The sequence below is a fragment of the Takifugu rubripes genome, chromosome 7 (genome assembly GCF_901000725.2).
Source record: "Takifugu rubripes chromosome 7, fTakRub1.2, whole genome shotgun sequence".
NCBI classification, from domain to species: domain Eukaryota; kingdom Metazoa; phylum Chordata; class Actinopteri; order Tetraodontiformes; family Tetraodontidae; genus Takifugu; species Takifugu rubripes.
In genome coordinates this window covers 9422520-9444983 of record NC_042291.1, presented here as the reverse complement: position 1 = coordinate 9444983, position 22464 = coordinate 9422520, and the positions used below count along the sequence as shown (strand labels likewise).

The window sequence follows — 22464 nt, the reverse complement described above, 5'->3', positions numbered from 1 at the left end:
GACTAAAATAGCCTTCAGGCAGTTGACAAAAGAGGATTTTACCATTTTTTGCCTGACATGACACTATTAGCTGAATGAATAGACAGTGTGATGGTGGTACATTACCTGATCTACACCTTTTATAAGAGATTAAGGGACCAAACTACCTAGAGGGCTTGTTGTGCATATTTAAACTTCCACCTTGCTACAACGACTCACACCTTTATTATTAGGCCAAAGAGAAACTCACCTGAAAGTTAACAGCCAAACCTGTGTGATCTGACAATAAAGGGAAGATCACACTATTCACTTAAAGGACGTGGATATGCTCACCGATCACTCATAATTTTAATGACTGAAACTGCTTCCTGTGATGTAAATGACCGAACTTTCTTGTGGAAAATGTTACATAAACATTCATTGGCATAAGTTTTGCTGCCCATGAGAAGTCCAATTAGGTCTGTGTGGGTGATTGTCCATCACTTAATTAATCAACTGTGAGTTAGTGTACTTTAGCCTAATTTCATTAAGTAGGTGTGGGCTGAATGGAATGGTTTTGTTTAAGAAGCTAGGCCAGTTTAATATATAACATGCAAACATATCCATTGATTAATATTGTAATAAAAAGTGTTTGTGGGTTTGTGTTTGCAGTGACCTTGATGACTTATAACATTAGTGTTCTTTATTTGATAAGTCACATAGATGCCTACAGATACTTGAGACTAAAAACTGTAAGGTAGTGTTTGTTCCGTCAGGTGAAGGAACTGTTGTCATAATGTCATAATTGATTTTTCTTTGAAACTCTCACGCTGCTTAAGTGGAGAATTAGCCACTTTTTTACAGTCCAAAAGGTTTAAACTTGTGGGAAAATAAATCGGATTTCCCTTTCTGCCTGCCGGAACTTCATTCAATTGTGTATTAATACTCTTAGCGGTAGTCACTGATTTCACATTTCTTTGCTTTACTCTCAAATCATAAAGCTACAAACAAACCATTTTGTTGTTTTGGTTAACTAACAAACTTTTGCCTCCGGAGGCTTTTGCAAGAATCGCGAAGCAATTGAAATGTGTAATTTTTGTAAAGCTTATTTTATTCACGCGGACGGCAGGATATTCGGCCACTAGAGGTGTTCTTCGGTCTATATAAAGGCGCCGCCATCTTACATTCCTCATTTAACCGAACCAGCCGACTCACCGCCGTCCGCCTGCGGAGGGAGTGGACGAGGGCTCCCCGCTGAAGCTCATTCTCACATTTTTCCCCCGACTTTTAAACATTTCTGAAGTGGTCTTTACTCTCCGGGATCCGAGTGGACGGACTTTCTGTGTTGACAAGGGTAGGAGACACCATTCAAACTATTAGCTCAACTGAGGTTTCCCCTCTTTTTTTGTCGGGTTCTGCTTGGTTTACCAGCAGGAATGGACACGGTTGTGTGTGTTCGGCTGCCGGGGATGATGCTGCTGCCGCTGCCGCCACCGCAACTAGCGAGCCAGATGCTTTTCCGACAGATATTTGGGACCCGCCGGCCACTGCAGTGGGGATGTACTTATTTTATAGGACACTCGTCCACTTTATTGTAAGACATTGTTAGCGGTGGGTAACTAGTTAACAGTCCGCTTAGCATGAATGTTGCCAGTACCCGATGGACACACTCGCCTTCCCTAATTTATTCGGAAAATCTGGATTCGGCAGCGGCTTTGCTTTATGCGTACATATAATTGGTGCCAGTTGGTGTTTTTAAATTGTAACGTAGTTGAGTTGGCTGTGACAATAAATTCACCTATCGTGCCTCTGGCCACATTCCACTATTCTGCCTCCTGTTTACCCGACTCGAGTTTCACCTTTTCGAAAGCCTTTTATTTTTTATTATTTCGGGTGTAGCTCAACAGATGCGCCGTACAGCTAAAGACCCATGAGGGAGGCGATTTGTTGCGGGGTTGTGTGTCGATTTTTTCACGGCGAAATCGACTGGGTGAACTTTAACAAAGCCACAGAAAGGTGGGGAAGCTAACGCCGACACGCCAAGTTGCTCTCGCGTCGGCGAAGTTCGTAAAGTTGCTCGTGGACCGGCGATGTGACGGTTTCGGGTGTTTTTCTTTTCTCTAGGAGGGATTTTTTATTATTATTTTTGGGTGGTAAAAGTCCGGCAGATTGTTTTTTTTTTATTTCCTCCCGGCCTTTTAAACAAAGACCGACAAATTCCTCCCTTGCCGTTGTGCTTTTGGGAGGAAGACGAGGAGGAGCCAAGAGGGTGAAACCCGAGTCGGCGGTGTCGGGGCAAGAAGTCGGGGGGCCGCCGGCAGCTGTGGAGGAGGGGGGGCAGAGCTGTGCGGCTCCAGGAGGCACGATTCCCCAACTATTCCCGTTTTACGGCCGCAGTTGGCAGGTAGAGACCTTCCGTGGGAGGTGTCGGCGTTGTAACCCGACGGGTTCGCTGGAAACGTAGCCGGCATTAGTGGACTCAGGCTGGGTCCGTTTTCATTAACCGCACTGATGCGTTTCACGTTTTAAGACGCTATTTGATGGTTAATCTGCGTTTTACACTCCAGAATCGAAGCTTTTACTTTTACTGATTGGAATATAGTCCCGGAGGTGGAGATTGTAGTTATTTGTGCGGTTTAAGGCCATAAAATGTTTAAATTTATTTTGTTTTCCTGCGTTCCGGCTGTGAAATCCCCGGTCAATTTACAGTGGAACGAAAACGCAGAAATATCCGTCATCGTGTCAGCAGATTCTCACTAAATCAGGCGGAAGCGCGGGTGGAAGTTCATGCGAGACCTGTTGTGGTTTGAGCTGATCCATTTCACGAAGGTTACGTCAGCTTTGCAGCCAGAACCACCGCCAGCTTCTCTACATTTTTCTCTTAAGTGTGACCACTTTAGTTCCAATGGATTTGATGCGATTGCCTTTTGCCAGGGTGCAGTGGTGTCTTTTATTTTAAGGAATGCCCCCCGCCCTCCCCAACCAGAAAACGGTAGCTGGGATCCATCCAGTTTCCCGGTGCTCCTGTGTCTCCCACCATCCATCCCATCCCAGACCAGCGGCTGCTGCGGCCCGGTTTTGTTGGCAGTCAGCAGCGAGTGCTGACCCTGCACATTAACTGACTAGCAATGAAGTCTGTGGCAGCTGGTGCCGATAGCGCAGCATGTTTGGGTCATTTGCTTGTATGGATGTATTGACCAGGCTTTTTTCGGTTGAGCGGAACATGAGTTAAGTCGGCTCTTTTGAGGGCCGGTTTTCTTGGGGCGTGTTTTTCTTTACCCCACGCACACGTTTCCGCTCACAGATTTCGTCAAAGTCCAGTGCCAAAGACTTCTCCTGAAAGATTGCTCTGTGCACGACACGAACCCAAGACTCTTCTGAAACGGGCGGCCGTGGATCCTTTGTGAGATCTGTGCTGGAATTGCTGACAGAATGGATATTTGTGAGGGGCGACTGATCGGAAAGTTAAATCGACACTTTAAATTCCAGTCAAGAACAGCATTGCGCAATCCTCCTGTGATTTTGTCGAGCATTTTCAGAGTTAAAGAAACGGCATGTTGTGCTGTGAATAATTTAGCCTGCTTGTCAATGAAATCACAGTGGCCTGCAGACCTGCGGTGTTTGCTAATAACGTGGCTGATTAATGCATGATCCCGATCAGAAGAGCTTTGTGTGTCAGGAAAACAAGGTGTGTTTTTATTATTGCGTTCATAAGATCTGGTGGCTCTTTCTAAGAATAGCTTCCCTTTCTCTGCTCCCGGGGGCGCTTGAATCATCCCAAAAGCTGCGTTCTGAGACAGAGTCTGAATGCCAGTGGTGTGTCATTCATTAGTCATCTGGTTTCGGTCGGGTGGGTTTAAGCTCAGCCTTCCATAGGAGACGTTTGGCTTCAAAGAACCCACTGATTGCCATTGTTGTGGGATGGCCGATACCCAGCAACCCTAAAGTCAAAACAACCAAAGAGGGAAGTCTGCTGTCCCGTCTCAGTTGGATGCTACATTTGGCATGATGGTCTTTTGAAGACATTTCCAAAGTTAGGTTTAAAGACTCCCATTTCCACTGGTATGGATAATAAAGGGTTCCAGTGTGTACTGTGAGTGCACGTTTGGTTATACATGCAGGCTTGTTTGGGACAGATGGCTTCCATTATGCAGGGCAGACCTGCAGGGTTCTGGGCTGTTTTTGAGTACTAGTCACTACTTCTGGACCAGTCGGTGACTAGTTGTCATGTCTGTGTGTCTCCATGTGTGTATAAAAGAGGGAAGTTCATGGACGGAGTGTACAGTGGGATAATCTGGTCAGTTTTTGCAGTACTTTTGGTGTATTTTCTCCTAGAAGCAAGAGATTTATTTATTTTATTTTAGAATTTATTTTTCCCAGACTATTGACGCACTGTTCTTGTTTATGTTCTAGAGTTTAATTTCCTGCCTTCTCACATTTTAGTCACAAGTGTGACGGTATTAACGACCCCTCTGTTTTATTTCCCGCGTCTCTTCCAAATTAATCCCCTCTCGCTCGGGTAACCTTTTGGAGTGTTTACCGTTTCCTGGAGTGGTCTCACCATCAAAGACGGTGCAGGAATGCATGTGTGCTACACCCAACTGCTCCACTTCCTCTGCCCTTCCTCGCCTAAATGGAGCCCTGGCTGTAAATTGAGGCTTTGTTTGAGCTGCTCGCATGTTTGTCTCCAGTAGGAAAGGAAAGCTAAAAATGGTCAGGTCGGGATCGATGGCTGGAAAGTTTAGATTTCCTTCTCCAGCGTTCACGTTTCTGCTGTTCATGTGTTTCATTTGGTTAATGCTGATTTTTAGGTGAGGGTAAAATGCACGCTGGGACAAACTGACCTGTTTGGCTTGTGTTTCAGATCAGGAAGCTGTGTTGGCTGTGGTTTGAGAAAGGAACATGGCTTCCCAGGGTGAGTGTTCACATGCCTGACCTCTTCACCTCGTCTCTAACTCATGAACCAGCAACTGTTGAGGGCAATTCTGTTGCCTTTACAGCTAAAATCATTGTTTAAAATGGAAACCTAGTAGGGATGTAATTCAGTAGCTCATCCTTATTTCTTAACCTTACCTTAAATGTGCATCAGTAGTTTTAGAATCAGATTGCATTTATTAGAATTCATTTATGCAAATCCAAATGTTTTGCAGCTGATCTGATGGAGCTCGATATGGCCATGGAGCCGGACCGTAAGGCAGCAGTCAGTCACTGGCAGCAGCAGTCTTACCTGGATTCAGGCATCCATTCAGGTGCCACCACAACTGCCCCCTCCCTTAGTGGGAAGGGAAACCCTGAGGAAGATGATGTGGACAACCAGGTCATGTATGAGTGGGAACAGGGCTTTAACCAGAACTTCTCCCAGGAACAAGTGCAAGGTTGGTCAGCTTATTCTCTTTTATACTGCAGCCACGCCAGTTTGAATTCTGACTAACAAGGTGTTTTCTCTTAGACATCGATGGTCAGTATGCCATGACGCGTGCACAGCGGGTACGTGCTGCCATGTTTCCAGAGACCCTCGAGGAGGGAGTTCAAATCCCTTCTACGCAGTATGACGGAACAAATCCCACCAACGTCCAAAGGCTGGCAGAGCCCTCGCAAATGCTCAAACACGCCGTGGTCAACCTGATCAACTACCAAGATGACGCAGAGCTGGCAACCAGGGCCATTCCAGAGCTCACCAAACTACTCAATGATGAGGACCAGGTAGTTGCCACTGACAACCATTTCAGGACCCCCCCCCCCCGGCATATACTTACACCTTTGTCTATCTTTTTCAGGTTGTTGTAAACAAAGCATCGGTGATGGTCCACCAGCTTTCAAAGAAAGAGGCTTCTCGCCATGCCATCATGCGTTCCCCTCAAATGGTGTCGGCCATTGTCAGGACCATGCAGAACACAAACGACGTGGAGACGGCTCGCTGTACTGCCGGAACGCTCCACAACCTTTCCCACCACAGAGAGGGCCTGTTGGCCATCTTCAAGTCGGGAGGAATTCCAGCTCTTGTTAAAATGCTCGGGTATGTAAAGAGAACAATGAGATTGGCTTTGAGTGTGACACGGCTCACTAGTGCAGGGAAGTGGACGGGGGGGGGGGGTGAATTCCATGTCTTAGGGGAGAAGAGTTTAGCTTTGATCTGCTACGCGATTCCTCAAAAATGCGAGTCCTTCCAGTAATGTGACACCTTGTTGTTCAGCTCGCCAGTGGACTCTGTCCTCTTCTACGCCATAACCACCCTCCACAACCTGCTGCTGCATCAGGAAGGAGCCAAGATGGCAGTTCGTTTGGCTGGGGGTCTACAGAAGATGGTGGCACTGCTGAACAAGACCAATGTCAAATTCTTGGCCATTACAACAGACTGTCTTCAGATACTGGCATATGGAAACCAGGAAAGCAAGGTGAGATGTGCACATCTGTGCTGGATCTGTTTTCCTTTGGGAAAAACAACAACTTCATCATCCACTTATATTTTTGCTGTGTAGTTGATCATTCTGGCCAGCGGTGGCCCCCAGGCACTGGTCAACATCATGAGGACTTACACCTACGAGAAGCTCTTGTGGACCACAAGTCGCGTTCTCAAAGTTCTGTCAGTCTGCTCCAGTAACAAGCCCGCCATTGTAGAAGCTGGTGCGTTAAGATTCTAGTCATTTTCTTCTAAGTTATAAAAGATCTGTAAGTGACTCCGTCTTTGTCCAGGAGGCATGCAGGCTCTGGGACTCCACCTGACAGACCCCAGCCAGAGACTGGTCCAGAACTGTCTCTGGACTCTCAGGAATCTGTCGGATGCTGCGACCAAACAGGTGAACCTCTCATTTCCTGGCCAGAGTGAAAGTTTGGGGGAATTGCCCATGATGTCCTGCAGGAAGGTGGAGCTATACTTTTATTGATGGCCATTTTCTCCAGGAGGGGATGGAGGGTCTGCTGGGAACACTCGTCCAGCTGCTTGGCAGCGACGACATCAATGTGGTGACGTGCGCTGCTGGCATCTTATCCAACTTGACCTGCAACAACTACAAGAACAAGATGATGGTCTGCCAGGTGAATACAAATGAACGCACTTTAAAATGAGAACACTATGTCCTGCTGCTCAGCTCAACCCTTCTCAAATTGTCTCGTAGGTGGGCGGTATCGAGGCATTGGTTCGCACAGTGCTTCGGGCCGGAGACCGAGAAGACATCACGGAACCAGCAATCTGTGCCCTGCGCCACCTTACGTCACGGCACCAGGACGCAGAGATGGCGCAGAATGCAGTCAGACTGCACTACGGCCTGCCCGTGGTCGTCAAATTACTGCATCCTCCGTCACACTGGCCCCTTATTAAGGTACACGTCTACTCAGCAGCTTCAGCTTCCAGACCAGTCGGCCCTCGTGCATTAGATCTCCAGGGCCCATCAAGATCAGGAGACTAAACCATCTTTCTCCAACAGGCTACAGTGGGTCTGATCCGTAACCTGGCCCTGTGCCCTGCGAACCACGCTCCCCTCAGAGAGCAGGGAGCCATTCCCAGACTGGTGCAGCTACTGGTCAGAGCGCACCAAGACACACAGAGACGCACCAGCATGGGGGGCACACAGCAGCAGTTTGTGGTGAGGAGGCAAACATGGCGATTTCTTCACCACGTGCACGCAGTTTTATTTAAATGTGCTTCAAAGAACCTAATCTAGTCGTCTTTTGCCATCAGGAGGGAGTTCGTATGGAGGAGATCGTAGAGGGATGCACAGGCGCACTTCACATTCTGGCCAGAGACGTTCACAACAGAATAGTTATCAGAGGACTCAACACTATTCCCCTCTTTGTTCAGGTATATACGAAGGCTTGTTTATCTCCAAACCTAGAACACTGTTGTTTAAATGTTGGACGCGGATATTAATCAGTTTGGATGCAGCTTGGTCAACGTGCTTGTTTCCTTATTGCATCCAGCTCTTGTATTCGCCCATCGAGAACATCCAGCGTGTAGCTGCAGGTGTCCTCTGTGAACTGGCCCAAGATAAAGAGGCGGCCGAGGCCATTGAGGCGGAGGGCGCCACCGCCCCCCTCACAGAGCTATTGCACAGCCGCAACGAAGGAGTCGGTACGGCCACAACTGTTTCTAACTGGGGCATGAAACTGGGTAATTGAACTCCACTGATTGGATCTGACCACCCCGTCTTTCCTCAGCCACCTATGCCGCTGCAGTTTTATTCCGCATGTCGGAGGACAAACCCCAAGACTACAAGAAACGTCTCTCTGTGGAGCTCACAAGCTCGCTCTTCAGGACGGAACCGATGGCCTGGAACGAGGTACAGCACCAAGCCTAAACTCGCCTCTCTATCAATAGTGTGCCCTCCTCACAATCTGCCTGTGTTCTGCAGACTGGAGATCTGGGTCTGGACCTGGGGGCTCAGGGAGAACCTCTGGGCTACAGACAGGAAGGTAAGTCGCCCTCTGTCACCGACGCAGGAAAGGTTGATCATGTCTGTGCATTCTCCTTTACCTCCTGAGTACACCGACAGTCCAGTGAGTCTAATCCTCCCAGATATGACATTCACTGTTACCGTGGTTGCACCTCTAAACACTAGGTACAGAACAAACTTGGACTACGTAAACAGGAGGTTCTGGAGTGGTAGTGGAAGGTTTAGTGGCAATGCTCTCCAATCCTCCAGCGCTCTAAATTGGCCAGCTTTTATCTTAAATAGTTGACCCCAGTAGTTGAGTGTGCTGGAGGGGGGACGGTGTGCTGCCTTGCTGTGTTGGGTCTGAATCATCGTACTACTGTGTGAGCGCTTGGTTTGTTAACATGCTTCTAACAACTGCTCTGCTTCCCCTGCCTCTCCACCCGCTCCTTCCTCCCCCAGACCCAAGCTACCGTTCCTTCCATTCTGGGGGATATGGAGGGGACTCAATGGGCATGGAACCCATGATGGACCATGATCTGGGTGGCCACCACCCTGGCCAGGACTACCCCTCTGTAGAGGGGCTGCCTGACCTGGGACACGGCCAGGAACTGATAGAAGGCCTGCCACCTGGTGACTCCAACCAACTGGCCTGGTTTGATACTGACCTGTAAATAGACGACCAACATTACACTACACTTTCTACTAGGTAAGAACATGCATTCAGCAGACACAAGTGACACTTATTAAAGTAGAGCTGCCACAGGGATGTTTTCTGTCTGAGCGGCAGAAGTGGGTGGATTTAACTTGTGGCTTCTGCATGTTCAGACTGTTGCCAATTGCACAGTTAGGTTTGGTGTGTGTGTGTGTGTGTGTGTGTGTGTGTGTGTGTGTGTGTGTGTGTGTGTGTGTGTGTGTGTGTGTGTGTGTGTGTGGTCTTAACCAGTTCCTGTGGCTCCCCTCATTCCTGCTGGTCTCTCACACCATCTCTTTCTTGCAGCTGTATCATGTGATCTGGATGAACCTGCATCGTGATTCGCCCATATGGAGGAGGCAGGGTTTCAGAAAGTGCCTGAAGATGACTCGACAACAGCAAGCAGAGTTTCCTGTCTATGGGAATTCCATTGGGACAAACTACATTTAAGTGCGGTTCTGTTCTCAGCCTGGCAGAGGGCTGGCTTTAAATCCTGACAGATTTTGATTTCCCTTTTTTTTTTTTTTTAAAAGACTTCCTTTTCTTTTTTTACTTTGTTTTTATTGTTTTAAATCTAAAGGTACAAATGGATTATAGCTTGCTTTTTTCATTCTGAATTCTAATGCTCTTGTATCCCTTGGTTTAAAAGTCTGGTGACATTAAGGTTTTTTTTTTTTTTGGTTTTTTTTAAAGTGGTAATGCTCAAAGTAAAGAATCTGATCACATTTTAAATGGTGTCCAAAACACTAAAGTTAATCAGTTGACTTGTATTCTGATGATAAAATGTAACATTGTGTAGCTTTTGTATAAAAACATGAATTGGAAATCATGGTCCAAATATCAAGCTATTTTCTTGCTTTAAAGTTAGACACTGATGTGTCTCTGCTGTTCCAAAGGGGGTGTAGCTGACATAGCTGAGTGGGGGTCTGGAGGAGGGCACCCGCTGGCCTACAGTTAAGGGGTCGGGTTAGTTGGAGGAGCTGGTTGCTGTAGCCTGCTGTTTTCTGAAACAATAAAATGGACTGTCATTTCACCTGGATGACTCCGTTTCATTTTCTCACAAGCAGACGTGACGAACGTGAACAAAGGGCACGAACGGGGGCCTGCACGATTCCACGGTAGGGTGAAACGAGATTTGTGTATTCAGAGTCCTCCCTTATCTTGGGTTTTACTGTTGACCTGCAGCCACATGACCGATAGGTTGGCTGGACTTTCACCTGCGCTCTTAAAGGACAAAACTCAGACGGGTTTATAAAATGACCATTTGGGTCTGAAAAAGGACAAATTTGCCAGCTGCCTATTTCCACATGGGCGTGAGTTGAATCCTGAAATGATTACAGGATCTATAAGATCCCATCAGTCACTGCTGCCAGGCTAATTATGGCTTTCGCCACTTTGACATAATTCCCAGCTCCGGGCGTTTGACAGACGGGAAAATCCGGTTGCTGCGAGGGGGAAACTTTTGATGTCAGCTGGCAGATGTGAGCAAACATTAATGAGCGAATGATCCTCCATTAACGTCAACACGAGACGGCAAATTAACTTCAATAATCTGCAGCGGGCTGATGGACCCTCAGATTTATCTGTCAATGAGAGGCGGCAGCGTTTGTCGCTGACCCCGGATTCAGTCCGGTCACGAAGGCTTTGGGATCCTGGAGCAATAAACCAGACAGACCTGGAGGGGTGATGATTTATTTTAAACTAAAATAAAGTTAACAGGACAGTCTGAAAGGCACCCGTTACCATCAATGTGATAAAAGTAGGAAATTGCTACCGGTTTACTGGTCTGCCTGCAAAACTCGTTAGGACCCCTGGATATTCTGGTGGATCTCGGCTGCCAGTTGAACCACATCGGCATGAAACCTGCGAGGAAGAAACATCAGGAAAGGAAGGTGAAGAACCTGATGCTACTGTGTTAAATTGTGAACTTTAAGGCCACTGGTTGTAGCTTAATCATGGACTTTTTTTTGTTGGAGATCAAGAAAATCTACTTGATAACTGAGGTAGCTGGACCAAATAATAAGTAGAAACAACCACCATCGTTTATCAACCCATCATCCTCTTTCCTTCCTCCCAGGTGTCTCAGAGACCGGACGAACAGCCAGAGCAGCATCACCCCTGGTTGATAAAACCCTCCACGATTAACTTCACCGACACTGAGAGGGCCTTGAAAGTTTTTGGATTTGCCTGGGACAAACTCTGCCCAGAAGTTCCAGCAGAAGTTGATTTAGCACTTTGCTGTTTTCATGTTTGGATGAACACAGCAGCAGGTTCAGGGCTGCCGCTTCGTTATTCTCCAGGGAGCCGGGGATGAACTCCTCCCCTCCCACATTTGGTCAGCCTCAAGGGTTTGAAAAGGCATTCCTCAGGTTGCCATGGTAAAGTCTGAATGACATCATTTAGGTTAGGAGCTGAGCCCAGACCTTTCCTTCTCCATCCTTCTGTCTCGTCTTTCTACCTCAACTCTTCTCATACTCTCAATTAAACCCCTCCTCCTTCCCTCCCTTCCTCTTCTCCCTCCTCGGCTCCTTTCATCTCCTGCCCTTTCTCCTAAAACCTCTGCTCCCCTCCTCCACCCGCTAAACCAGTGGGAGTGTGCCAGTCTCAGCCACTTCAAAGGCTCGAGCTGATCTCTGCTTTCATCTGCCAGAGAGGAATGGAATGAAGTGGGAGAGGAAAACCATGAGAGAGAGCAGGAAAGAAATGAGGGGAATGGAAAAATATGAGGGGGAAAAAGGAGGTTGAAGAGGTGGCTATAGTGGGTGGCAAAAAGGGAAGAAAGGGGGTGTCTAAGGAGAAAAAGGGAGGAGAGGTCTGCCTGCTACAACAATACACTTATTAATCTGACTGAGAGGCAGAATATTTGTATACAAAAGACTGTGTGTGCGTGTGTGTGTGTGTGTGAGAGAGAGAGAGAGAGAGAGAGATGGGTTCTGGTCTCATGCGTCGATAGATCAAAGGAAACATGATCTCAACAGTGACAAGACCCTCAACTCAAAGAGGAAACACATTCGCTCTGCACGCTCATAAAAGCCAGATGCAAAGCAAAGCCGCTCGCGTGCGCACGCACACACACACACTTGTTTGATTGTTTGCAGACTGGAAATGACGTCCTTTTGTGCAGATTTCCAGTCCGTCTTCATTTCCCCCAGCAAACTAAACACGTAGATCAGAAATGTGCAGAATGAAAATCCGAGACTGCAGATTTAAAAGTCCACCAACGGCAAGCAGAAAATGTCAGGTTAAATAATGAAACCGTAAAATCTGAAGAGTTCCGCCAAACAAAACGGAGATAAAGATGCCTCCATAATCTTTCGCATCAGCAAACGTCTCACCTGTCTGACGTGCGCACGTCCCGCAGGAAACTCTTCAACTCTGTCCCTTCAGGAAGCTCCACCCACTCAGACCTCTCTGAAGATTTAATCTAGAATTAGAGAGAAGCCACAAAGTTTTACGTTGATCTGCAGTCTAGTGTTCAGATATGACGCATCAGTGGTGCACGGGGGGGCCAGTCAAACGTTCATGTGGACCACGCCGAGCACAGACATTAAGCGTCCGCCCCTACCAAAGGTTAACGTGTCCCGACTATCAGAAACCCTCCTCTCACGAGTATCACTTAGAGCCACCGCTAACGTTTGAAGCGGTGATAAGAAGAAGCCAATGGTGGTACGGAGGGACTGAGCGGTTCAGCAGGCCGTCTCTGTCCCGACATGCCTCCCGCCACCATGACGGCGCTCCACACCCGGCCCGTCACACCTCCCACGCAGACCGCCGCCTCCCACGGTGCGTCCTGTGAAGCTCACTTCAAAAAGGGGGAATTCAATGCGTTTAAACTCGCAGCCAAGTTCAGATCTTGAATCCGAATAAATCTTATGATGTGGGGGGAAAAAAACAAAAACAAAAAAAACACACCCGGGCTAGCCGGCGTCTCCTTCAGCATGTGTTTCAACGTGCACGTGTGACTTATTGAATGCCTGTTCTTGTGTTTAGCAAACGTGTTCCCTCTGATCTCTCCTGACATCATCACCCCTGTCGGAGGCGACAAGGCATGGTTGTTGCCAGGCAACAGGGTTAGAAGGAGACCAAGATTCTCCCCTCCCAAACACAGACATCCAGCACGCTTTGCCCACCCATCGGGGTGAAGGGATGTTTCTGTGCACGTGCCAGCCAGCCATGAAAACCCACACACCCTCTCCTCATCCACTCCTCGTCCTTCCACCGTCATCTCCGTCGACCAACACACTCGGACGTGACACACACGTGCGTCTCACAGCTGCCACGCGATGCCAGCGCCGGGGAAAGTCGCTCCACGGAGGGCCGGATCATTTTAAAATGATGTTTTACGCTGGCAAACCTAGCTGGAATCAAACATTCTTCTTATTTCCTCAACTTCTTATGACTCCCTAATTAATTAGGATTCTCCATCAAGTCTTTCCAAATTGTATTTATGTTGGTGGAAAGGATAAAAAAAAAAATAAAAAAAACCCACAAAGAGACAAGTTGGAAATTTCACTAATTCTAATTTGATTCATTCCCCTCTTTCGTCCTTTGCTGTTTCTAAGCTATTAGCGGGATCTTTGATCGAGATTAACGGAGCCCTGAAATCAATGAAAGATAATTAAAAAGCCTTTGTTGAAGGGCAGCCACTTGGCTGGGTGTGTAGGTGTGTGTGTGTGTGCGAGTCACAGTGTGTTGTGGGTAATAAATGTCTGTTGCCCTCCTTCAAAAGCACAGGCAGTTCTCTTCCTACCCACTGCCTGATTGACAGAAATGGAAACTAGACGTAGTTACCGTCGCCTTTTCCTTCGTTATTCTAATAAAATATGGAAAGGCACGAGATAAATTCCACTGCTCCTTGTTTAGGATTGGATGACAGTGACGGCGATGTTTGCTCGATGCCTACAGGCGCCGCCGCAGACGCGCAAGCAGCCGCTGAGCGCAGAGAACTCATTAAGAGCTAAGCTAACCCACAGAAGGGTCAGTGACTTTCATGGCCGTCCGCTGAGCCAGATGAGCTGGTAAAAGGCAGTTTTGTGGCTGTTGCTCAGGAGGTCTGAGAACACAACACTTCAAGTGAGTCATGGCTGGTGTGTGTGGGTGGTTCAGGTGGCAGGAACTAATTAGTAAGAGCTTCCGAAACACACACTGTCACACACTTGTAAGCTCACCACTGTTTTCATGAGTATGGGCTGATGGCTGTCCTTGTGTCCCACATGGAGACGACTTCAGTCAGAACACAAGGAACGTGTTTTACATCATTTATAGAGGTCCACAGAAAAATGGACCTTTACAAGATTTCAGGGCATATTTTCACTTGACAGCCTCTTTTACACGCAGCCATCCTGAATACTGGATAATTCAGCGCAGCCTTGAAAGAAGTTTAGCGAACACATTCGTTTTCCAAACACAACCTTTCTAAAATTCTACCAGGACGGAGACGTCAGGCTTCTCCTTGAAACGCTGCTGGTTCATTCACTGCGGCACAATCTTGGCGTAACAACACAAAATCATCCAGAGGAGCTGAGCGAGATGTTGATTTACACCATATGGCTTTGACTGTAATGCAGCACACCTGGACGGGTCAGCTGCAGCTACTCGAGTTTTGTTAGGACTGAGAATTAGCTTTGGGTGTTTCCCACCATCATTACTACAGCGTGCCCTCTTTCGCAGCGCGTTCGGATCAGGCGGAACTGGACAGGCACTCAAACAGAGAGTGACAGGCCGACAGAAACCTACAATTTTCCCCCTCTCTGGTCTGCTCTCAGAGCTAAACCACAGACTATTTTAGGAGAAGCGGCACAGCGGGTCCGTCCCTGTAAGTGGATGTGATTTTGGATTATTTTCATGACCATTATGACTAAGAATGTTGAAAGCATATAGTAGGGCTGCAAAGCCCAGTTACACAAATGTTTAGCCGATACTGTAACTGTTCTATGCATTGTGCTTGTTTCTTGGATGTAAAGGTATAGTGAAAAATAGCAAAGGCCCGTGTTTCTAAAAAGCTGGTTGGCTGTGAAGATCTGGAGCATTTACTGGCGATGAAAATGGCCACCAGGTGGCGGTAAAATTAATACAGCTAGTGCTTTGAGGGTTTGTTGCGTACAGGCTCTTCTGATATATCATAGCTTCTCTCCCCACTCCCATCACCGATGTGTGTATTCACCAAACAGTTGATGATCTCCAGCGTGCTGCGGGTCGTCTCGTCCTGCAGGTGTGTGCGCAGCACGTGTAAAAAGCTTTGCAAACAGGAGCGCGTCAGGCAGTCTTCGGCCGCTCCTCCATACAGCCGAACCAGTAGAGACAGACACTGGAGAGACTCCTCCCACACCTCGCGCTTCTCCGTTGAAAGCTGCAGGGAGAAGAAATCAGCTCACCCAGGCTGGACGTCATCAGGTTTGCAGCGACCCGCCCGCAGTTACTATGAAGGTGAGAGCAACATGTAGGCGTTTCCAGAGTTACCCAACGTCTGTTAGCCCATCTGATATTAGAGTCTGGATCTTACTGGTCATTTCTCACCCACTTTTTTCCTTACTGCTATGACAAAATACCCAAAACATTAAAACACAGAGACTTATTCATGACACGACAGAAAAAAGTACAGCCGACCTCACCTGCTGCAGTGTGATCATTTAAATAACTATCGGGCATGTGTCGATCCATGCAGGAGTAAATACTGAGGATATTCATATATGCAAGAAACACATTTATACACAAATAATTACACACACAGACGTGCACGATTGTACTCTCACCATGTGAATGAGGTGTGTGCTGAGTTGGCTCAGGGGTCGGGTTTGTAGGAACACATCCTCTGCTGCCTTCCTCTCTGCTGTTGGACAAGATGGCCTCTGGCTCTGTACACGCACACACACGCACGCACGCGCTTATTAAATCATTTATAGAGATTTGACAGTCAATAATGATGGATCCACAGACCTGCCAGAACAGATTCTCACGGACAGGAAATGGTGCTTTTGCATGCAGCTTGTTCTGAGCAGCAGAAAGGTGCTCTAGAAAATAACTTGCGTGAGACTTTTCAACCCGTTTTCTCCCCCAGTGAATCAACCAAGCCACCATTAGCTGTCTCTCACTTTTACTTTGGAGTTGGGTTGATGCCTGCAGTCCAGTTTCTGGTCAAGCCACAATTAGTGATGAATAATGTGATTAATGCTGGCCTGGTTTTCCTCTGGTTCCCAAAGTCACTTTTATGTAACACCACAGCTTTACCTTTTTCTGTATTCTATATAATCTCTCGCTCTCGGCCGACGGTAATAGTTTGGGGAGAGTGGTCCAGACTTGTCCTCTCTTCTTATCAGACCTTATTACCCAAATGAATTGGGTTTGGCCAGAAGTTTCCTTTTTAATGAGCTTTGCGTTTTCACAGAATTGATTTCCACTACACATTTTGCACGCTCCCTTTCTCACCACCGTCTGGTTCTCTTTCCATCCTTCCTTCGTCCTCTTCTGTCCTTCACTCTTCCACCCAGTCTTGTACCCTACCTTCCCTTTACCCCCCCACCCCCTTTGTCCAGACATTAATATGTATGTGAAGGGGTAGTGTGCACACTATGGGGTGGAAATGGGGGCTGCTGTGTATGTCTATATGTGTGTGTGTGTGTGTGTGTGTAGCAAGGCAAGCTGAGGACAAAGCCAGTGGTGATAATGAGGCCGCAGGGACATAGCCAGACAGGCCCCTCTGTGTGTGTGTGTGTGTGTGTGTGTGTGTGTGTGTGTGTGTGTGTGTGTGTGTGTGTGTGTGTGTGTGTGTCCAAGGGGCTCAGGACCTCAACCACTTTCTCCTGAGTCCACAACTTCAATATTGCAGTTGCTTAAAACTGTGAGCTTTCACTGCACACATCAATGGACACACACACCCATAAACACACACACACATGCCCACACACACACACACACACACACACACACACACACACACACACACACACACACACAACAACCCCCTTTGGGGACATGATACAAGGGCACAGAGTTTAGAGAGCTGATTTTGTGATTCTGTGCTCCCTGGAAATGAAGCTGGTAAACTGGTTGAATCAATGTGGGAACCGCAGCAGCTCATAAAGTCCAGATGTGTCATGATACAGCAAAACAACTGAGGCCCAGCCCACCATCATACCACATGATGATACCACAAGAGGTTTTCTGCAATGTCTATAGCAATATATATATTTCCAAATATACCATGTAAAAGACTTTGGGTTCATGTAAACATGCCAAATTCACAGAGATCACATGAACTCTGACTCCTGGATGATTTGGAAGATATTTCGCTGTAGTTTGGTAGATGCTTTTTAGATTGTCTTCTATGAGCTGCTGCAGTCTGCACCCTTGTCATTTGTCAACGTTCTTACCTGGAGAGGTGAGCAGACAACGACGGTCTCCTGCAGGACACTGTGAAGCAGTTCCAGAAGGGCTTGTAAAACGAGGTGGCCGACCTTCATCGCCCCGCGCCTTTCCTCCTCCAGGTAGACTACAGCAGCTTCTGACAACGTGTGCATCAACACCTCTATCAGGCCTGCACAAATTAAGATGCAAAACACTGGATGAAACAGACTTTTGAGGATGGAATCAGGAATATGGGAGCATAACTGGAACGCATGTGTGCAGACGTTGGTCCCCACAACATGTGGGCAGCTGTGTGTACTGTACACAGGCGCTCGCCCTGGTCGATGGGCCTTTCACTGTCATCAGTTTGCAGAGAACACCGCTGACTCTGACAGTTCTCTAAAGAAAATACAAATGTATCCGGGCTGAAATCTTCAATCGTGCCACAACAGACAGCCCCGTTTAGATTCTGACCTAAAAACACATGCTGTTCTACGCCAAGGTGTCACTCTTTCCCTCCCTAAACTGCTGTCCAGTGTCAAACCCAGAGAGACTCTGTTCGTCCGTGCTCAGTCATGAATGAATACCTCCCAGTGTGAAACCGTGTTCCTTTGCTCATTCATTTTAAACTGGGCGCAGAAGACGCAGTCCGAGCTGTGTTTAGCTGCTGCAGCCTTCTGTCCCGGAGGAGTTTAACACGCTTCTCGTGGTGGATATCGGAATCAGAATCCACTCTACTGATTAAGTTGACGTGACACGTGCATTCTAATAAGGGTGGGGAGACGCGGAACTTTTCAGAATCTGATGATGAAGTGAGGAGTTCAATAAATAAATGCCTCGTCGCTGAGGAAAACACATCTGGTGCTATTTTTTTCCATTCTAACAGATCTTTATTTAGAAGTGTTTATTTTGGTAAGCTGAAGTGCAACAGGGAAGACAGTAGAGAGCTATTAAGCTAACCTGCTGTCAATGGGACGCGGCGTTACATTGTCAAGATGCTTTATGATTTAATAATCAGTCCGCTCCACTTTGGACTTGTCTGTCAGACGAGGACCGGAGCTGCTGCTAACGTGATCAGACGTGACTGTGGTGAAAAGTTGCAGCTGCTCGTGTGTTTACTAATGAAATTATCAGCAAATGGCATTCGGAGCACAAAAATATTAACAAAGTGTTTTCAAGGCAACTAAACAGTGGAAAAAACGGACTAAATCCTTTGGTTAATCACATTTCCCAGTTGGAGCCTCTGATTTTACCCGCTGTCCCCCTGTGGGCTCTACTTGATTAAATTGTGCACAAGAAGCACAAAGCTGCTGCCGCCTTGCCAACGGTAAATACAGGTTGCTTTCAAAGCTGTACTGCACAGATTTCCAAGTTCAGGTGTGTTGGAGACAGCGACAGCACAACCTGTGCTTGTTGATGAGCTAAAACTGCTGTACTCTGTCCTCTTTAGAGTTTAGACCTTGGGTTAAAAATAGAAATTCCAGTTCGTTGAAGTGTCATCTATTTATAAACCCCCAGTAAAACTGCTTTTATTGGGACCCGATGGGATGAATTGAACAGAACACACGTTACGTAAGGAGTGGAAAAGTTGTCTGGAGGCCTGTAGAAATCTAATAATGTATAAATGCTGCATATTCTTTAAATGGGTTTAGATTGATCTTTTACAGGAAGTACTCACTTTCAATAATGTAATTTCCCATCTGGGATTATCCCATTTGAGTCAAGGATGATACGATAAAACGGAGCATACGTAATGCAATTGACGTTGTTGTATAAGTTTTTATTAATTGAAGTTATAAAATTGGACTAGGATTATTTTTAAAGTTATGAATTTATTGTAACCATTAGGTTTTCATTCGTTGGCATCTGTTTTCACGTGACAGACATTAACATGATTCCACTTTGTGGTTAAATTGTGCCACAAGGGACCCGTATTGATTGGACACATGTGGCCACTGTGTGGAGAACACGGTGCAGAATTCTCAAGATCGGCTTCAATTCCCATCTGGGGAAATCAACCTGACACTCATTTCAAATGTTAAGTTATAACCCCAACTAACCAGCACAGAGGTGGTGACCTCACGGCCTCAGAAAAGAACGTTGAGCAACTCGAGAAAGACACCCAGACCCCTCAAAGTCATATCAATTGAATTGACAGAACACAAATGCTTTAATTAACCAGCAACTTCAGCCCAAACTCAGAGGCTGTTCACGCTGCAGATGCGTCAGTTTTCCTTCACGCGCGTGCGACGCTTGCAAATTTCCTCTCAGAGGCTTCACACCCTTATATAATCAGATCCCAACACTATCTACAGCACTCTGCTCCATGTTCATGCATTAAATCTGACTCATCTGCAATCATACAGAAATAGAAACTTTATAGACGCGGTCTCTTCCAGCCTCTTTCTCCCCCAATCAATTGTCTTCCACTTCAAGCATACATTGCTCCGCTATTCTTCTTCTCATCCAAATGCACCGTTTCCTGCAAGCCCCCTCTTTTGCCTCCCTGTCACCTCTTTGCTGCCCTTTTTACCTCCAATTTCACTTTCCTGGCTCTTTCAGTTATCTTCCTTTCCCCTGTGTTGTTAAATTCTCTCTTCCCATCACCACCACTCTCCCTCCCTTTGCTCCCTCTGTCTTCTGTCCCCAGGGGGTATTATCTCAGTCGGAGGCAAATCTGCCCAATTATAAACCTCATCTCCGCCTCCTCTCTTCCTCTCGGTCGCTCGCTCTTTCTCGTTCATCGCAGTTTTACAGATACACAGAAGCTAAAGCACGAAAAACACCTTTACTCTGTGAACACATATGCTACACACTTTCCCTCCTCTGTCTGTCACACCGTAAAAAGCCAATTATGTACACTTCCTCCCTTCTCTCCCCTTCTCCCTCCGTTCGCGCCATCACCACACTGATCTGGAACTAACAACAACCAAAAGACGATAGAAGGAGAAGAGGGGACGATAGAAGATTAGCCTAAAATAGAGAGCAGGGGGGAGAAGGTAAAAACAGGAACAGGAGCAGGAGATGATGAGGACACCGAGGAGATTGGAAAAATTGTGTGAGGAGAAGAGAAAGATAGCGTTAATTGCCAGGCAGGCATTAGTGCTGTGTTGACAGTTTGTTGAGGAGCACTGATTGGATGATAATGATGCTGACTAGTGAACTGCTGCACTGCTGACCCGCTGGAATTAGCAGGAGGGGAAGGGGTGGCGATGGTACAAATGTTGAGGAGGCATTGGTGGATGGACAGCGTGAGAGTGAGACAGAAAAAGACAAGTAAACGGCAGAGAGACCGAAATAGATTGCTAAATATAAAGCAGCTACAATTGTGTCGCATTTCTAGTGCAGCTGCAATCACGCGACTGAAATAAAATCTATTTTCACGAGACAAACAGGGCAGCGGAGTTTGTAAAGCTACTCTGTAATTTACTGGCTTTGTTCTCTAATTTTGGCTGCATCCCTCCAAACATGAGCATCCTGACGCACTAATCTCTAATCCAAGCTGAAAATGTTAGGTTATTCATGTGAGTCACCTCTGATGTCTGCCCTCCCAGGACACACTCTCTCCTCTGGAGCGACTACAACCTCTGGCAATGGATGGCAAATTCTCATATCATTGAGTTTTGCTATAGCCGACGTCACAAACTACTTAAACGTGCAAACATTCAGGGTTACATGACCATAACCAATGACACTGTTGTGCAGAATACACCAGACTAGCTCAATATTGAGATTATCATTCTGAATAAGTATCAAGGGCATACTCCACCTTTCTGAACGTTCGGCTCCAGGTCCAACGTTGAGTTCCCCCCAAGATTGCCCAGCAAGGCAACAGCATTCTGCACCACTCCACTGTTGACATTATCCGTGTTAGCCTAAATACATGAGATAAATATCAGATTAACTACATAATCTAGGTTAGAGGGATGTATTATTCAATGATATTTGCATGACATCAACCACAGATGATGACCGAGTTCATGTATACAGATGTAACAGCTAGTAAGTCATTATGTCATGAGCTTTAATATTTTCAGGCTTGTGGATCTTCAGCCCAAACCCTGACTGATCAATATGAATCTCAGGAGTCAGATACGGATCAGAAAAGTCAGCCTTGAAGGGAACTTATTTAGAGGTCCAATCCTGACATCAGTTTTCCCCAAAGCACGTCATTAGAGATGCATCATTGATGCTGTTGGCAGGACACTTTGAGAGGCTTAAAAACCCGAATCCAACTAGCAAGAAAATGTTTATCTGCTGGAATTGGATTCATTTATTCTGATTTTGTCCTTGAAATTTGCAAATAACCAGTTAATAAACTGTTGAAAGCCACTAGTTGGGCTACAGTGTAGTCACCTATCTTTATATAGTGCTATAAACTACATTGCTTTTAAAGTTTTATTATTACTAAAGGTGAGTTTTGGACTTCATAACAAAATCCAACAATTTTTTTTATGAGAGTTTTTATAGCCAGAACCACAGAAATGTTTCCAAATACTAGTTCTCGCTGAACAGAGAAACTGGACGTTTACCTCCGAGACAACATGGTTTTTGCGGTAGAATTAAGAATAAAGTCCAAATAAACTTACTTAATTCATCCTCCTCCCCTCATTTGCTTTGCATCTCCTTAGTGTTCTTCCCGCCCCCCCCCCCCAACGCCATCTGTATTTCACCCCCCCACGCGCGCTCTCGCTCTGATTTCACCATTTGATCCTCTCTGAGATAGACCAGCTCTGCCTTCGGGGGCTCTGCACATCAGTGTGATCTGTGCTTGGGCTGATAAGCCTGGCTAATGCTCACTATGTGCAGTAGCCCGAGGGGGAAGACAGTCACATAAATTTGCACCTAGGACAACCTGCCAGTCGGTCGCAACAAACGACAGAGCTAATTTGTTTTGATCTCTTAATTTAGTCGCTGCAGAGGAAAGAAAATCAGGCGGTCTGACCAAGTATAGTTGAGGAGGAATCAAATCTAAGTTTTCTGTATGCTGCCCAACCTCTAAACCTCTCACTACACCATCACCCAGGGCTCCTGGGTGCACAGGACAAATATTACAGAACCATGATTTATGGTAAGCCAATTTGATCGGCCCATTGCCTC

The 22464-nt window shown here is 46.6% G+C and overlaps 2 protein-coding genes across 2 annotated transcripts in view; one reads left to right on the top strand and one right to left on the bottom strand.

The window, feature by feature from the left end:
* The first annotated feature begins 1135 nt into the window (after nt 1-1135).
* ctnnb1 (catenin (cadherin-associated protein), beta 1) lies at nt 1136-10054 on the top strand. Its single transcript, XM_003965932.3, has 17 exons — nt 1136-1312; nt 4823-4873; nt 5109-5333; nt 5408-5661; nt 5736-5974; nt 6152-6353; nt 6438-6582; nt 6652-6755; nt 6859-6993; nt 7074-7277; nt 7383-7541; nt 7637-7756; nt 7876-8026; nt 8113-8234; nt 8307-8367; nt 8790-9036; nt 9328-10054. Exons 2-16 carry the CDS (start codon nt 4861-4863, stop codon nt 8999-9001), a joined length of 2346 nt encoding a protein of 781 aa, XP_003965981.1. The 5' UTR covers nt 1136-1312; nt 4823-4860; the 3' UTR covers nt 9002-9036; nt 9328-10054.
* Nucleotides 10055-10697: 643 nt separating this feature from the next.
* Nucleotides 10698-22464, bottom strand: part of ulk4 (unc-51 like kinase 4) — a 39215-nt gene continuing 27448 nt past the window's right edge. The window contains exons 32-37 of the mRNA XM_011605403.2: nt 21134-21239; nt 17391-17554; nt 15774-15875; nt 15185-15370; nt 12357-12445; nt 10698-10884 (exon numbers count right to left, since the gene is read on the bottom strand). Coding sequence (XP_011603705.2) covers nt 10824-10884; nt 12357-12445; nt 15185-15370; nt 15774-15875; nt 17391-17554; nt 21134-21239 — 708 coding nt within the window. The 3' untranslated portion in view covers nt 10698-10823. The remainder of the gene's footprint in view (nt 10885-12356; nt 12446-15184; nt 15371-15773; nt 15876-17390; nt 17555-21133; nt 21240-22464) is intronic.

Excerpts from the sequence above, each read along its gene's own strand:
- ctnnb1 (XM_003965932.3), top strand. Across the intron at positions 7,757-7,875 it reads CTATTCCCCTCTTTGTTCAG|CTCTTGTATTCGCCCATCGA; the intron begins GTATATACGAAG and ends TATTGCATCCAG. Across the intron at positions 8,368-8,789 it reads TCTGGGCTACAGACAGGAAG|ACCCAAGCTACCGTTCCTTC; the intron begins GTAAGTCGCCCT and ends TTCCTCCCCCAG.